A 15,368-nucleotide genomic window follows, 5' to 3' on the forward strand; every position below is an offset into this window, starting at 1 on the left:
ATGCAAATTTAAATTCCAAATGCAAATTCCAAATTAATCCAGATCTGATAAGAAGGGCTAGATCCCAAGGCACAAACACGTCTGTGGCAGAGAACTTGAACATGGGAAAGTAACTAAAATGTGAAAACGTTTGTAAACACATATTTCACTGACACTGGTTTCAGAGGGCACAGTGCAATGTTTACAAAAGCTTTATTTATACATGAAGTTGCAACAGGCTCTGAGGCATTCTGGGCCTGATTCGGAGAAGTGTTTTAAAATGGCGCAATCCCAACGCTTTGGGAAACATGCAATATGCCTGTTCACGGAATTTCCAAAAGTGGCAGAATCTGCATACATGCAGTACTCGCATCGGCATGCTTTTAACCCGATTCTGAATGATCTGTTCAAAGCCTTTATTCAACGTTAGTCATATGGCAAACATCATCGATTAAGATTACAAAGATTATAAATAAAAACACACCCAATAGATAGACATAAAATCATGGCCATGCCATGCCATACATGGGAAACACTTTAAAGCCGTCAAACTGTGAAAAGCATTGGGCTGATATAAAATTAGCATTAATTAAACGTTTGAACAATTTGTGTTCTCTACAGCCACGCCCGATGGACACATTTGCCAAAAAAGTATACTGCAATCAACTCCTCTATAGATTTATAGTATATGTTGGCCTGCTTGACCCTACCAACATCTACAAGATTGAACAATGGTTTTAGATACCTTGAATGTAGCATTGTGTGGCCTTCACAAAAGAGCATACAATGTAGTTTCAGGCTCATGTCCGCACACAGGGCAGAGACCGACTCTGCATGAGCCTGCATGCATACGTTTTTCTGCGCGCTCTGCGTATTCATGGAATTGTCCCTGCAAAGTAGGCCTATACGCAAGTTGCGGCCAGAACACCCCCGACACCCCCCCCCCCCACAAAACATATATAGCCACTAATACCTACTTGTGTGTGGTCCTCGGGCGAAAACTCATACACCCTTGTAATCCTTCGTGGGGTCTACCGCAACAAAGCCAGCACCTCGGTGACATTGCGTATTGTCCCTCTGAACTATTTCCAGCACCCCATCAACAAGTGTAACATGTATGGTAATAGTTAACATTTCGCAGTAGAAATGCATGCAAAGCCCTGTGAACTGTCACTGCAACCCGCTATACTGCTTATGGGCACCCCTAACTTCTATCGGAGCCCCGACTGTGTTCACGCACCCCTAAATCTAACATGCGATCATACCTCTGCACTGTGGTTCCTATGTACAAGTGTATGTACACCTGCCTTCGGGTGGCAGTTACATTGAAAGCTTTGCGCAGTCATTTCCCGATGTGAGGTTGTGTGGTCAGATTCAATACCATTTTACCTGCACAGTTTTGGTAGTGCGATCGCTTCGCGCGGCCGTACCTCGGAACGCGCACCGTTTCCCTTGCTCTTCCCCATTTTGCAAGTTCCACCCCTACTCCTTTCTATGCACAGGCCACGCCCATGCTCCGTGAGGTGTCTCACGCAAGGCACTCAGCCGCTCGCAGATACGTGCTGAGCCTGTGCAAAGTCCTTGTAGAGAACGAAAAAGTCCAGTGCAGTCGATTCACATGAATTGATTAACGGGATTTTGTACGCAGTTTGGTAGGCAAACTCCCTATTTACTGCGCAGAAATTCCATGAATCGGGCCCTAAGGGTGTTTGACCTTAATTTCTTGTAGAGTGCTCTAGCACAGGGAGGTTGCAAAATGTCCAAGTATTTTTCATAGTGAGGTCACATTTTGCTGGAGAGATGCCCCACAACTGAGTCTATTGCATGCCTCCATCAGGTGCCTTTTCAATATAACCATGGCGGCACTCTTGACCCTGGCTCTGCTTGCCTTATCAATAAGTGACAGATTAGGCCAATAGACACCCACATCTAATTCCTCAGGCAAGGGCTGAATTAGTTGCAATTTAGACACATTCAAACGTAACCCTTTTGTGAGTGCATAGATGCATTTGCAGTTGCAGTAAAGTCCATTCAATTTAAGACTGGGCTCACTGATCAACTAAACTGTCAAATCCAGTCAAATTTTCAGGGAATACACATTGCGTGAGACAAATGTACATATAATTAACTTCTGTGGACAAAACGTACGTCTATGTTTGCAACTTGTAGATACACTGGGAGACAACCTTTACTCTATATAAAAGATGGTTCAGATGACGATGCCATGTATTTCAAAGCAATGTGAGTGTCAATGTTTGTTTGTGAGCGTTTCGATCTAGAAGTTTCGATTGCCTCAGGCGACTTGAGAATGTGCATTTTCATCAGTAACAGTTTTCTGAATGGTTGGCATAGAAGGAAATAAATAACAGGATCAAGGCACACGTTGGCAGAGGACATCAGCAGGGTGATCTCCTTTGTATAGAAGAGCACTGTTTTTGATTCGCAGCTGAATTTAACCCCAGTTTGGCTTAGCGTGTAGGGAATCCTCGACAGATGATAGGGTACGAAACATACAAAAAAAACAAGCATGATGCTGAATATGTTGCGATGGGATCTTTTCTTGGCGGCATTATCATGTTTTCGAAACCTTTTGTAGGTGCTGAAAAGTTTTCTTGATATGGAGGTGTAGAAATAGATCAGCAAAAGAAACGTGATCAGAAAAATGGCGAGGCAGATGTAGCTGGACACTTTGTGCCATTGTAATCCCAGCTCGCTTTTGAGTGAGGAGCAGCTCTTGGACGTCTCCTCTGTGGCCGGTCTGCTGGTCAAAATCATGTTGGGAACCAGGAGGAAAAGCATGGTCGCCCATATTCCTACACAAATGACTTTGCTGTAAGTTAGAGTTTGAAAGAAGGAGGCTTGCAGCGGTTTCACAATCTTATAGTACCTGTCGAAGCTTATCAGTCCCAAAAATATTATTCCAATGTACATATTGAGGTAAAAGACGACTGCTGAAAACCGACATACAATGACGCGAGACTGCCACGGTCCAATTCCGGAATCGGCCAGGATTTTAAATGGGAAGGTGATGCTCATGAGGAGATCTGCAAAAACAATGTTCTTCAGGTAGATGACGAAGCTTCGGTTGCTGGAAACGTGCATGAAAATCCAGGCATTGAGTCCATTCAAAAGAATGGATCCTATGAACAGAAACCCGTAGGCCAACGGCAAGACCTGCTTGGTCACCACAGTGCTCTGGATGCAGTGGTTCAGAGAGGCTCCTGGGTTGTCTGGCTCAGAAGAATTCATGTTTTTTTTTTTCTAAAAGAGAAACAAGCAAGTTAACCGATCATCAAAATGTAACGCACAATGAAGAATTTAGGTTTAACACTTGAACAAATTAATTGTTATGTGCACTATTTCATACGATTTTATGATATAACATTACATTTTTTTGCTCGAAAGTAAAACATTTTGCATTTTTTTAACCAAATAGTTTACTGTAGAATGAGCAGGCAGACCTTCACACCCCAACATACCGACCCCATACTCCCTTCATTTATACCTAACCCCAACCACCATCTACTTTTTGTGGTTAAAAAGTTTGGTAAAAAATTCAACCATTTTACTTTCGAGCAAAAAGGTGAATCTGCGGTTGTGCCCCAGACAATGAAGTTCCACTGAGTATATTTGGGGATATTTTGAGCGAAAAAACAGTGCTTCTCATATTTCGATGGCTATTTCCAACAAATGCTGTAAAAGATTCACATATGGTGGAGCAGATTCATTTAATATCAACTTAATTGGATTTCAATTACTTCTGCATATTTTTGCCACATATTAGGACAATGATTCTCAATTGCTTTAAATAGGGAATATGATCTGTGGATTTAATACAAAATCCACCAGTTGTTCCAAATTTACAGTAGGGTACATATATTTTCTTTAATCCTAGATTGAGCTGCTCAATGTCGATATCAGAGCATTGCTACACCTCCTGCTCGTACCTTGATTCTCGGAAGAAACCTCCTGATAGCCAGCAACATGACTGCAGTATGTAGATACAGCAACATAAGGTATGAATAGGGGTGCTGGCACTGAAATAGGCCAATTGAATAGTGTTGGGGTGATGCAAGTACTTCTACAACGTTAGGTAAACTTATCCAAAGTGACATTTGAGTTGATGGCATCCTTTGGGTATGTGTGGGAGGGTGGTGGCTATGTGTTAACTGTGTGCCTTATGGACCTGTCTGGTTGGTTGGAGGGTAGTCAACGTGGAAGGATATGGAAGCCAAGAATATGGGGTTCCATGTGTTAATATCCCCGCAAAAATATTGCCATACAAGAATGGCGCCATATTTTTGTGGTGATATTAACCCATTGAACCTGCGGGGGATACCCCTGCAACCCCCATATTATTTTAAAGGGAGCAGGGGACACCCCCGCAACTCCTGCTCCCATTTACCCCAAAAATTAACCCCATTAATATTATCACCTATAGCCGTTCACGACGACGATATGGCAATATTATTGCTGGGGACAACATTACCTGATACTGATTATGGTAGGTCTGGGAAGTGCATGAGGTCAGGAGAGGGCCCTAGCAGAGAGGATTATGCGGAGGAGGGCGTGGGTTGTGATGTTGTGCTATTATGAAGTACCGGTAGAAAACCTTAAAACTGAGTTGGGTGCAAAGAGACACGTTACTGCTTCACTGACTACCAGATGGTCTGTGATAGCGTGCATGCTCCTGAGGTGCACATGATCTCTTTCCTATGAGTACTTTGTCGATCACGTGTGCAGGCAGCACCTCTATTTTCCTGTGAGGAATTCTTCTTAGAGTCTACGGAATGCTCTGTGTGTGATGCGGATTGATGTGAAGGTCATTCCGTGGCTGACGGCTTGAGCCTAGTGCAAGGAGCACTGAGGATGCCGCACGTGGAACGTTTCAGCGCATTGTTTAAGATAGTACAGCACACCGTACAAGTCACCTTTTCATTCCTATCTGTAAGTATGTACCCACCTCAGCATTTTCTATTTTGTGAGGAAAGCAAAGGTGGTTTCTCTGCAGGCAGTCTGCTCTGCTGATCAAACAGACTTTCTACATACGTTTTATGGATATAAAGTGGTGTTCGTGTGTTCACACGCACTGGCTTCATGCTCAGTGAGTGCACAACACAAGCACGGGCGTCTATAGAGTGATACACCTATGTTCCTTCTTTGCAGCGTCCAATGCATAACGGTATTAGCATAATTGACCTAAAACATTTGACTTAAAACATTTGATCCAAATTATTTGAAAATGTCTCCGTCAAATTTAATTAAATATATACATGGGGTGGGTAAGGGTATAGATCAGGTTGAGGGGAAGTGGGGGAGTTGTGGGGGTCTCCCCCACTTTTTAGACTGAAAAAAAGGTCAAATAGATTCAATCAAATGTGATTAGGTGAAATGTTTTAGGTCAAATAGACGCGACCCATGCAAAACGGGCCACATTTCAGGTTCGATTTTGCATCAAATGAGCACATGATGACAATGGGCCTCATTACAACCCAGGCGTTAAGGGTTAACGCCGTTGTTAACCCTTAACGCCTGATTCCAATTTTAACGGCTGCTTTTAGCAGCCGTTAAAATCCATGGCGCTAAACCGCCTTGGTGCTAATTACGGCACCGTAATTTAGGGTGCCGTAATTAGCGCCTTCCCCACTCCCATTATGCCCTATGGGGCAAAAATGGGAATGGGGAAGGGTAAATGGGAAATGGGGATTTACCGCCCCACTCACCTTGGAATGGGGCGGTAAATCCGCCATCCACCATGGTGTAAACGTAGTTTACAGCATGGTGGTAAAGTTGGCGTACTTACCGCCTGGGTCGTAATGACCCCTCATGTGTATATTTTTCTTATCTTATCTCTCTTTAAGAGCTTTTCGCATTAGGGAGCTAGTGTAGCATCAAGCACATGTCTATTAATAGATATTAGCCTAGCCATTTAAAATATAATGTTGGGGAAAGCACCTTATTTATTAAAAAAGTCTGCTGATAAAGTCAAAATTCTCTCGTCAGCAATGGGGTTTACAATTCACAAAACCCCACATTTGGCATTGCCAATGCTTTGTTACACCCGGATGCATTGTCCTAGACAAGTCTACCCATGAATCATTGTTCTGCCAAATGAGAGTATTGTGGTGTGGAGAGAATACAAATGCAGGCAATTCCAATTTCACCGGCTAACTCAATGGTTGATCTGAAGAAGGAAATATTAGCTGAAAACCTTGATCTCTTCCGAACAGAAGGCCCACGGTTTTAGTCCCAACCAGGAAACCCTGCCTGCACCGCGCTCGCATGTGGAGAGGCTGGTTTCTAAAGGATGGACTGAACCATTAACATGCCAATGGAGCCTCCCTGGCTGGGGGTGACCAGGCACTGGAAAATAAATACAGGGAGAGGCTCTTTTGCTCTCCAGGAAGGTGGACATGGGTAGTAGAGTTGCTTAGGGTCAGTGTATACTATTTCTTTGATTGTGTTCATTTGAACTTGCTTTATTTAGTTGCACATTTCATTTAATTTCCTTTTATTTTAGGCTCGAGTTCCCCCGCAGCTAAGGTGGTGACTGAACGCTGTTATTTTGATTTCATGGGGCATGGCCCTTTCCCATTTTATTTATTTATTTTATTCTCATTTGTGCCTCGTGCACACTCCTGATCTCCTTGTAAGAGCCAGCGCTCTCTGGCTGGATGGTGCCTGGCATCCGCTGCTTCACTTTGGAAGACGGACAAACTCGTCCAGATTGGCTCCTGCCGATATATAGGCCGTATATCCGAAATGTTTCCTAGGAAGGCCAGTGGATGGGCCTGATGTACACACATGTTTTCAATGGGACTTTCCCATGGTAAAACATTGGTATAAATCAGCTCTTAATGTCTTCCATGGTATTATCAGCATCAGTCACATTTTCTCGGTGCTTTTCTATAGATATTCCATTACCACAGGAGAAAATAGTGATAACAGGATTAGCAGCATGGTTTAGCCACTGCCAAACCCATAATGAACCCCTGTGCAACAGTATTCAGACAGCAAGCTGCCTATTTTGTGTCACATGGCTTCATTTCAGAACATTGGGCCTCATCAGGGCCCCTGGTGGTATCCCAGTGGTAAATGTGCCAGGATACCGCCAACACAAATAGCATTAGCGCTACTCGGTCCGGCGCTATTAGCGCCGGATCCCAAGTAGTGGTAAGGCAGTAATTCCCCATTTTTTTCAGAGCCTGCAGTACTCTATGGGGATTTTCGGCCCAAACTCGGGATTGGGCAGAGCATAATGCAGCGGTGATAGCGTTACCGCTGCATTTTTGCCACTCCGTCCACCCCCTGATGAGCCCCATTGTACATAAGTGTCTTCATTTCAGAGCATTGTTCATAAAAGGCATTTTCTTCTGCTTTTACTTTCTCTTACTAGATTGAGCTGACTTGACACAGTTCGAACTTATAGTGTTTCCTATGGTTCAAGAAATACTGAGCTGAGCCGAATCAATATATGTCTACTGTTGCCAAAAACTTTCAGCCAATTCAAATCATAGTGACCTGCATTGTTTGAACTTTCATTTGAGTCATTTGTCCATCCCTAACTTGTATGGAACCCTGCTTTGATATTTGTTTGTATTTTGGTAATGACTGCCCTATTGTAACGCTCACCTGATTCCCGCAGAGGCGCCAGTCTTGACTGGGTGAATGCCGTATCTTCAAAGGTGATGTGTAACACACGGTTGGCTCTTTGGGCTGGACCTCTGTGCACTGTATGTCTGACTCGAAGAGTAAGATGTCTTAGGTAAGTGAACGCCGAGCTCTCCATCTGCCTCGGGGCAGGGTGCCGTAACCAGTTTCTTCACTGGATAAGGGTGCAGGCCTCTTGACCTCAGAGGACTGCTGTCCGTCGTTAACTGCACGAACGGTAAGTTCTGGGAACTTCAAATGTCTTAAAAGTCTTTTGTAATGATATCTCTTGTTTTGCAGGGTTCCGGCGATGGCGGATGGCGGGCTGATGAGAGTTGAGGATCGAACCCGCGTGAGGAATAGAAGCGCCTGGAAGCACGTAAGTAAGCGCTTGTAGCCTGCTTCACGATGCGCACTAACTGTCCCTTTTATCTTGCAGGTACAAGTTCGGAGCTTTAGAGAAGCTGAAGGGTGCTGGAATACCCACTGGATTCGGCGTGGGAAGGAGTAATGGCACGTGAGTAATAAAGTTGCCCAATGTCTTTAAACGCACCTTCTTTTGTCTTTCAGATGCGGGATGCAGCGCCGAAGGCCTCCGGAGCGTGCGAAGAGCTGGTAAGCTTTTGTCTTTCAGATGCCGGAATGCAGCGCGAGGCGTTGGTGACAGCCGATGGACCAGGTAAGAGATGCGCTGCCACTGAAGACCGTAGTGCTAACCTGTTCTTTCTTTGTCTTTACAGGTGCTGCTGAAGACTGGATTCCAGGATGGTAAGCCTTTGTTCCCTTAGGCCCAGGATCAGAAGCAGAAGACATGATGAGCGTTCTGCTGCAGAGAATGCAGAATAACGCAAAGCAAGATTCATCCATCGGGTGTGGTTTAAATAGCCTCCTGTAGTGCTTAGGTATCTCCTTCCACAGCCACGCCTAGGTAAGAAAAGAGTTCCTGCTTTCCAGAAGAGTTCCAGTGTTCTGAACCTAGGGAGTGGCTCCTGCCCCACCCAACAGGAAAAGTAGTCCCAAACAGAAGAGGATCAGGGGTTCAACTGGCAGGTAAGTAAGCAGCATGGTCTGCTGCAGGTAAGTCCACCCAAGCATTATGAGCCCGGCGCTTCCAGCGCTGGGACTGGGCATCTTTATGAGCCTGGTGCCACTGGCGCCAGGACAGGGTCCAAAAGGTCCCAATTGGGACTGGCTGGCACTCGGAACCGGGGTTATGGGTCTGCTTCCAAGGGAGTCGGGCAAGTCCTGATCTTTTGGAAGCAGAGATCATGACAGCACCCCCCCTCAAGGCCCCTCCCAAACCGGGCTTCTCCGGGGGTTTGGGCTTGTTAGGAAATGTTCGATGAAATCTTTTGATTAGACGAGGCGCGTGGACATATTCTGCAGGTTCCCAGGATCTTTCTTGGGGACCGTAGCCTTTCCAGTCAATCAGGTAAAATAGTTTAGATTTGGAGATCTTGGAATCCAGGATGCTTTTGACTTCAAACTCGAGTTCTCCATCAACTAGAATAGGTTTTGGAGATGTAGTTAGTCGGGTTTGAGGTTGCACGGGTTTTAATAGAGAGACGTGGAAGACCGGATGTATCTTCATGTGAGGGGGCAAGTCCAACTTGACCGCTACTGGATTTACTATGGTAGTGATGGAATAGGGACCAAGGTATCTTGGGTTGAATGTGCGTTGTCCTTTTAGAGGTAGATATTTGGTGGATAACCAGACTTGATCTCCTACTTGATATGGGGGGCTTCCTTCCGATGTTGGTCTGCTCCTTTCTTGTATTGTTCTTTAGCCCTTTGAAGGTGAGAAACGGCTTCCTTAAAGGCTTGGGTGATTGTAGAATGCAGGTGGTCTACTGCTGGTGTTCCAAGATCTTGGAGTGGATCCAACTCCGAGGTTCGAGGGTGACTACCGTATGAAAGAAAAAACGGGGTCTTCCCAGTTCCCGAGTGGACAGAGTTATTGTAGGCATATTCGGCTATCCAAAGGATATCTTTCCAAGTTTTTTCAGTTTGTTGTAGCATGCAGCGCAAATACTGTTCCAGAGTTTGATTGGTCCTCTCGGTTTGTCCGTCGGTTTGAGGGTGGTGGCTGGTCGAAAGTCTCACATCAATTTGAGCCGACCGACAGCAACTTCGCCAAAAATGAGAAATAAATTGACTACCTCGATCCGAAATTAGAACTGAAGGAAAACCGTGCAGTTGGACGATGTTTTCGAGAAATTCTCGGCCCAGAGTTGCTGCTGTTGGTAAGCCTTTGAGTGGAATGAAATGCGCCATCTTGGAGAATAGGTCCACGATTACTAGGATCGTATTGTATCCGGAGCATGGAGGTAGATCGGTGATGAAGTCCATAGAAAGCGTATGGCAAGGGCGAGGTGGGATGTCAATAGGGCGTAATAGGCCGGCTGGTTTTTCCTTTTGACTCTTGTTTTGGGCGCATACTCCACAGGACATTATAAAGTCTCTGATATCTTTTTTCCAAGATGGCCACCAGAAGTAGCGCTTGATCTTTTCCGAGGTCTTGGTCATACCGGGATGTCCTTCCATTAAAGAATCGTGATAACAAGAGATTACCTTTTTCTGTAAATCTGTGCTGGGCAGGTATAACCGTTCTTGGAAATATAATAGGTTGTCCTTCACCGTAAAGTCCTTTCCCTGCAGATGCCAATTCTGTATGTCTGCTGGAGTTACCAGTAGCCTGGCTTTATCCTTAACTTCCTCTATGGATTGTGTGGCGATTACACCTAGAATTTTTTGTTCGGGAATGATAGGTACAGGCTTAGGATTGATCAAATGTTCTTCCACTCCCATCCGAGAAAGGGCATCAGCTTTACCGTTTTTTGTACCAGGTCGATAGGTAATTATGAAGTCAAACTCGGCAAAGAATAGTGCCCAACGGAGTTGCCTAGAGGATTGAGCTTTTGCGGTTTTCAAATATTGCAGGTTTCGGTGATCTGTAATCACAGTAATGGTGTGTCGGGCCCCCAGAAGATAATGCCGCCAAGCCTTAAAGGCGGACTTGATAGCTAGAAGTTCCTTATCAGTAATAGTGTAATTGATTTCAGGAGGCGAGAATTTGCGGGACCAAAATGCCACAGGATGCAACTGATTGGTTACTGGGTCCTTTTGTGATAGAACTGCCCCCATGGCAAGGCTCGAAGCATCAGTTTCAACGATGTAGGGGAGTTCTGGGCGAGGATGTTTTAAGATCGGTGCAGAGATAAATCTAGTCTTCAAATCCTGGAAAGCTTGTTCCGCCTCGGTAGACCATTCAAAACGTTTGTTTTTCTTTAACAAGGCAGTGATGGGCTGGACTATTCGAGAGAATTCGGGGATAAACCTGCGGTAAAAGTTAGCGAAGCCTAACATGCTTTGAACACCTTTTACGGAGGATGGCGATGGCCATTTGAGAATTGCATCGACCTTCTTTGAATCCATACGCACTCCGCTAGGTGATAATATGAATCCCAAGAATTCAACTTCAGTCACGTTGAAAACACATTTTTCCAATTTAGCGAAAAGTTTGTGTTGACGCAATCTCTCGAGGACCATTTTCACGTGTTTCTGATGTTCAGTTTCCGATGAAGAATAAACGAGGATGTCGTCAATGTAAACAACAACACACACATCTATGAGCTCTCTGAGGACATCGTTCATAAAATATGGAAAGGCGGCCGGGGCATTGCAAAGTCCGAAGGGCATGACCTGATATTCAAATAGCCCATACTTGGTGCGGAAGGCCGTCTTCCATTCATCGCCCTCTTTTACTCGTACCAAGTGGTAGGCTCCTCTAAGATCCAGCTTTGTATATATGCATGCTTTTCTGACTTGGTCCAGGAGTTCAGGGATCAAAGGTAACGGATATCTATTCTTAATGGTGATCTGGTTCAGGGCGCGATAATCTATACAAGTTCTAAGGTCCCCTTCTTTTTTTGGAACGAAGAACAAAGCTGAGGAAGCAGGGGACTTGGAAGGATGAATAAACCCATTCGCTAGGTATTGATCCAGGTATTGTCGGAGGTGAAGATTCTCAGGCTCGGTGAGGGCATAAATTCTACTACAAGGAGGAGTAGATCCAGGTATCAGGTCTATCTGGCAGTCATAAGACCTATGAGGAGGTAGAGAGTTAGCCTGATCCTTCCGGAAAACATCTTGGAATTCTAGGTATTCAGGAGGTAACTGGGGAGCCTCCGAGGAAATTGCTGCCAGTGCAACACCAGGTCGAGGGTGACAAGTAGAGACACATTCTGGAAACTGAACCGTTCTTGCTCGCCAATCGATCTGAGGATTGTGCTTCTCTAACCAAGGAATTCCTAGAATAATCTGGAACTGAGGGGCCTTGATCACATCGAACACGATCTTCTCATGGTGTCCATCTTGACTTACTAGCGTCACTTCTTGGGTGGTATGCGTTACTGGTCCGGAGGCTATCTCCGTACCTTCCACCGTAGTAATGACGTCCTTTACAGCCTTTGGACAAAGAGTCAGATTCATCCTCAAAACCATTTCATGATCCACATAATTGCCGATGGCACCGCTGTCGACGTAAGCTTCAATCGCATGTAATCGATCCGGATGTTCAGGGCTAATGAGGACCATAGGTATCACGAAATGCGAGGTCACGGAACTGGTTTTAACGCTCGGCAAGAGGACCTCTATTCTTGTCGGGCGAGGTCGTTTCCCTGCTCAGAGTTTGTGACCCTGGTAACTGCAGCTCCTACTGCCTTCTTGGCTGGTTTCACCGGACAGTCTCGAAGAAAGTGCCCCGAGTTTCCGCAATAGAGGCATAATTGCAGCTGTTTTCTCCTTTCCCGCTCCTTTTGTGTTAGTGGTCCTTTCAGGCCCCCTATTTGCATGGGTTCCCCTGAGTCTACTCCTTTGGTAGGAGTTGGTGGTTTGGAAAATACTCGAGCATCAAACTTGGAACGATCGGCCTTCCTGTTCTGCAGTCTGTGGTCAATTTGAACGACTAAGTCAATATAGTCCGAACAGTCTTGCGGGGGATTCACTACTTGGGCTAACACATCTTTGAGCTCTCCACGTAGACCTCTATAAAACAGCGTAATCCTTTTGTCCTCAGGCCATCGAGTTTCCACTATCAGTCTGTTGAAAGACGCAATATAAGCCAAAAGGTCTTGATTACCCTGTCGCAATGAAAGGAGCTGATTGTCCAAGGCCTGCCCCTGTGAATGTCTTGCAAACAGTTTTTCCATACTGAGCTGAAAAGCTTGAAAATCATGGAGAACCGGATCATCTTGATTAACTAGAGGGATCGACCAGTCTGCCGCATTGCCACTAAGGTACGAAAGCATGAAAGCTACCTTAGCTTGATCAGTTGGAAAGGCTGCTGGCCGGCATAAGAAGTGCAACCGGCACTGATTAATAAATACTGCAAACCTCTTTGGGTCACCAGAAAATCGTTCGGGCGGAGCCAGAGGTACATTCCCAGGTAGGTTGATCTGCACTGGGTTCGTAGAGGATGTTGAAGGAAGATTTGCCCCTGATGCGGGTAACGGAGTTTGTCCGGCTTGTGACTGTAGCAATTGTCTAGCGAGATCGTCTGTTCGCTCCTTGGAAATAATCAGTTCCCTTCTTAGAGCATTCGTTTCCTGACGGGCTGCATGCACTTCTGGTCTTAGTTCCCCAAGTAACTGGGCTAGCTGGTCGGTATCCGAGGTTTCCATAGCGCCTGGGTGGGAGTTTTGCGGTAGGCTTTGCGTTCTGTAACGCTCACCTGATTCCCGCAGAGGCGCCGGTCTTGACTGGGTGAATGCCGTATCTTCAAAGGTGATGTGTAACACACGGTTGGCTCTTTGGGCTGGACCTCTGTGCACTGTATGTCTGACTCGAAGAGTAAGATGTCTTAGGTAAGTGAACGCCGAGCTCTCCATCTGCCTCGGGGCAGGGTGCCGTAACCAGTTTCTTCACTGGATAAGGGTGCAGGCCTCTTGACCTCAGAGGACTGCTGTCTGTCGTTAACTGCACGAACGGTAAGTTCTGGGCACTTCAAATGTCTTAAAAGTCTTTTGTAATGATATCTCTTGTTTTGCAGGGTTCCGGCGATGGCGGATGGCGGGCTGATGAGAGTTGAGGATCGAACCCGCGTGAGGAATAGAAGCGCCTGGAAGCACGTAAGTAAGCGCTTGTAGCCTGCTTCACGATGCGCACTAACTGTCCCTTTTATCTTGCAGGTACAAGTTCGGAGCTTTAGAGAAGCTGAAGGGTGCTGGAATACCCACTGGATTCGGCGTGGGAAGGAGTAATGGCACGTGAGTAATAAAGTTGCCCAATGTCTTTAAACGCACCTTCTTTTGTCTTTCAGATGCGGGATGCAGCGCCGAAGGCCTCCGGAGCGTGCGAAGAGCTGGTAAGCTTTTGTCTTTCAGATGCCGGAATGCAGTGCGAAGACCTCCGGAGCATGCGAAGAGTAGGTAAGCCTTTGTCTTTCAGATGCCGGAATGCAGCGCGAGGCGTTGGTGACAGCCGATGGACCAGGTAAGAGATGCGCTGCCACTGAAGACCGTAGTGCTAACCTGTTCTTTCTTTGTCTTTACAGGTGCTGCTGAAGACTGGATTCCAGGATGGTAAGCCTTTGTTCCCTTAGGCCCAGGATCAGAAGCAGAAGACACGATGAGCGTTCTGCTGCAGAGAATGCAGAATAACGCAAAGCAAGATTCATCCATCGGGTGTGATTTAAATAGCCTCCTGTAGTGCTTAGGTGTCTCCTTCCACAGCCACGCCTAGGTAAGAAAAGAGTTCCTGCTTTCCAGAAGAGTTCCAGTGTTCTGAACCTAGGGTGTGGCTCCTGCCCCACCCAACAGGAAAAGTAGTCCCAAACAGAAGAGGATCAGGGGTTCAACTGGCAGGTAAGTAAGCAGCATGGTCTGCTGCAGGTAAGTCCACCCAAGCATTATGAGCCCGGCGCTTCCAGCGCTGGGACTGGGCATCTTTATGAGCCTGGTGCCACTGGCGCCAGGACAGGGTCCAAAAGGTCCCAATTGGGACTGGCTGGCACTCGGAACCGGGGTTATGGGTCTGCTTCCAAGGGAGTCGGGCAAGTCCTGATCTTTTGGAAGCAGAGATCATGACACCTATTGTTGTTTGGAGGCTTCCTTGTTCAGTCAGAGCTCCGAAAATGATAGCCTGCCTGCAGCCCAAGTTACCATTATTAAAGCAAAGGAGAGACACCTTTCACGTTCTACTTGTTCAACATTTATAGCGGAAACACCTCAGTGCCGATTCGTGATCAGGCACAGAACATAGAGGATTGTTCATTCCCTTGGCCTCTTCGGGACAGAATTGGAGTCATCCCACCATGACTTAACTAGTGTTGCATATTCTGTGAAGCTAAGTCTATGGGCCTCATTATAAGTGTGCCGGTCTGGATAAACTGCTGCAGAAAAAAGATGGCAATTCTGGCTCCGCCATTTTTTCCAAACCGGCACAATTCAAGTGTGCCGGTTTGGGCCACGGATCTCCCGACGGGCTTGTCCTGTTGGGAGTTCAGGCCCCTATGGGCAAAGAAATGCCGGAATCACCGGCACCATTAATAGTGGTGCTGGTGATTCAGGAAATTCTATTCCATGGGAATGGGAATTTACCGGCTCTCCGGTGCCCATAATCTCCCGGTATTACTGGCGGGATACCGGCAAACCTATAATGAAGGCCTATAAGTGTTAGAAATTTAACAGATAAAAGCGATCCAATGTAGGGTCGGGGTGGAACAAGAAATAGGCCCGGAC

General features: G+C 46.1%; 1 protein-coding gene across 2 annotated transcripts in view; it reads right to left on the bottom strand.

Annotated features, from left to right (window-relative positions):
- Positions 1–380: 380 nt before the first annotated feature.
- P2RY14 (purinergic receptor P2Y14) overlaps positions 381–15,368 on the bottom strand; it is a 362,563-nt gene continuing 347,575 nt past the window's right edge. For both annotated transcript variants that reach the window (XM_069618384.1, XM_069618385.1), the window contains exon 3: positions 381–3,240. In XM_069618384.1, the coding sequence (XP_069474485.1) occupies positions 2,173–3,228 (1,056 nt within the window). In that variant the 5' untranslated portion in view covers positions 3,229–3,240 and the 3' untranslated portion in view covers positions 381–2,172. The remainder of the gene's footprint in view (positions 3,241–15,368) is intronic.

Source organism: Ambystoma mexicanum, chromosome 10, assembly GCF_040938575.1.
Source record: "Ambystoma mexicanum isolate Mex_15411 chromosome 10, UKY_AmexF1_1, whole genome shotgun sequence".
Taxonomy (NCBI): Eukaryota; Metazoa; Chordata; class Amphibia; order Caudata; family Ambystomatidae; genus Ambystoma; species Ambystoma mexicanum.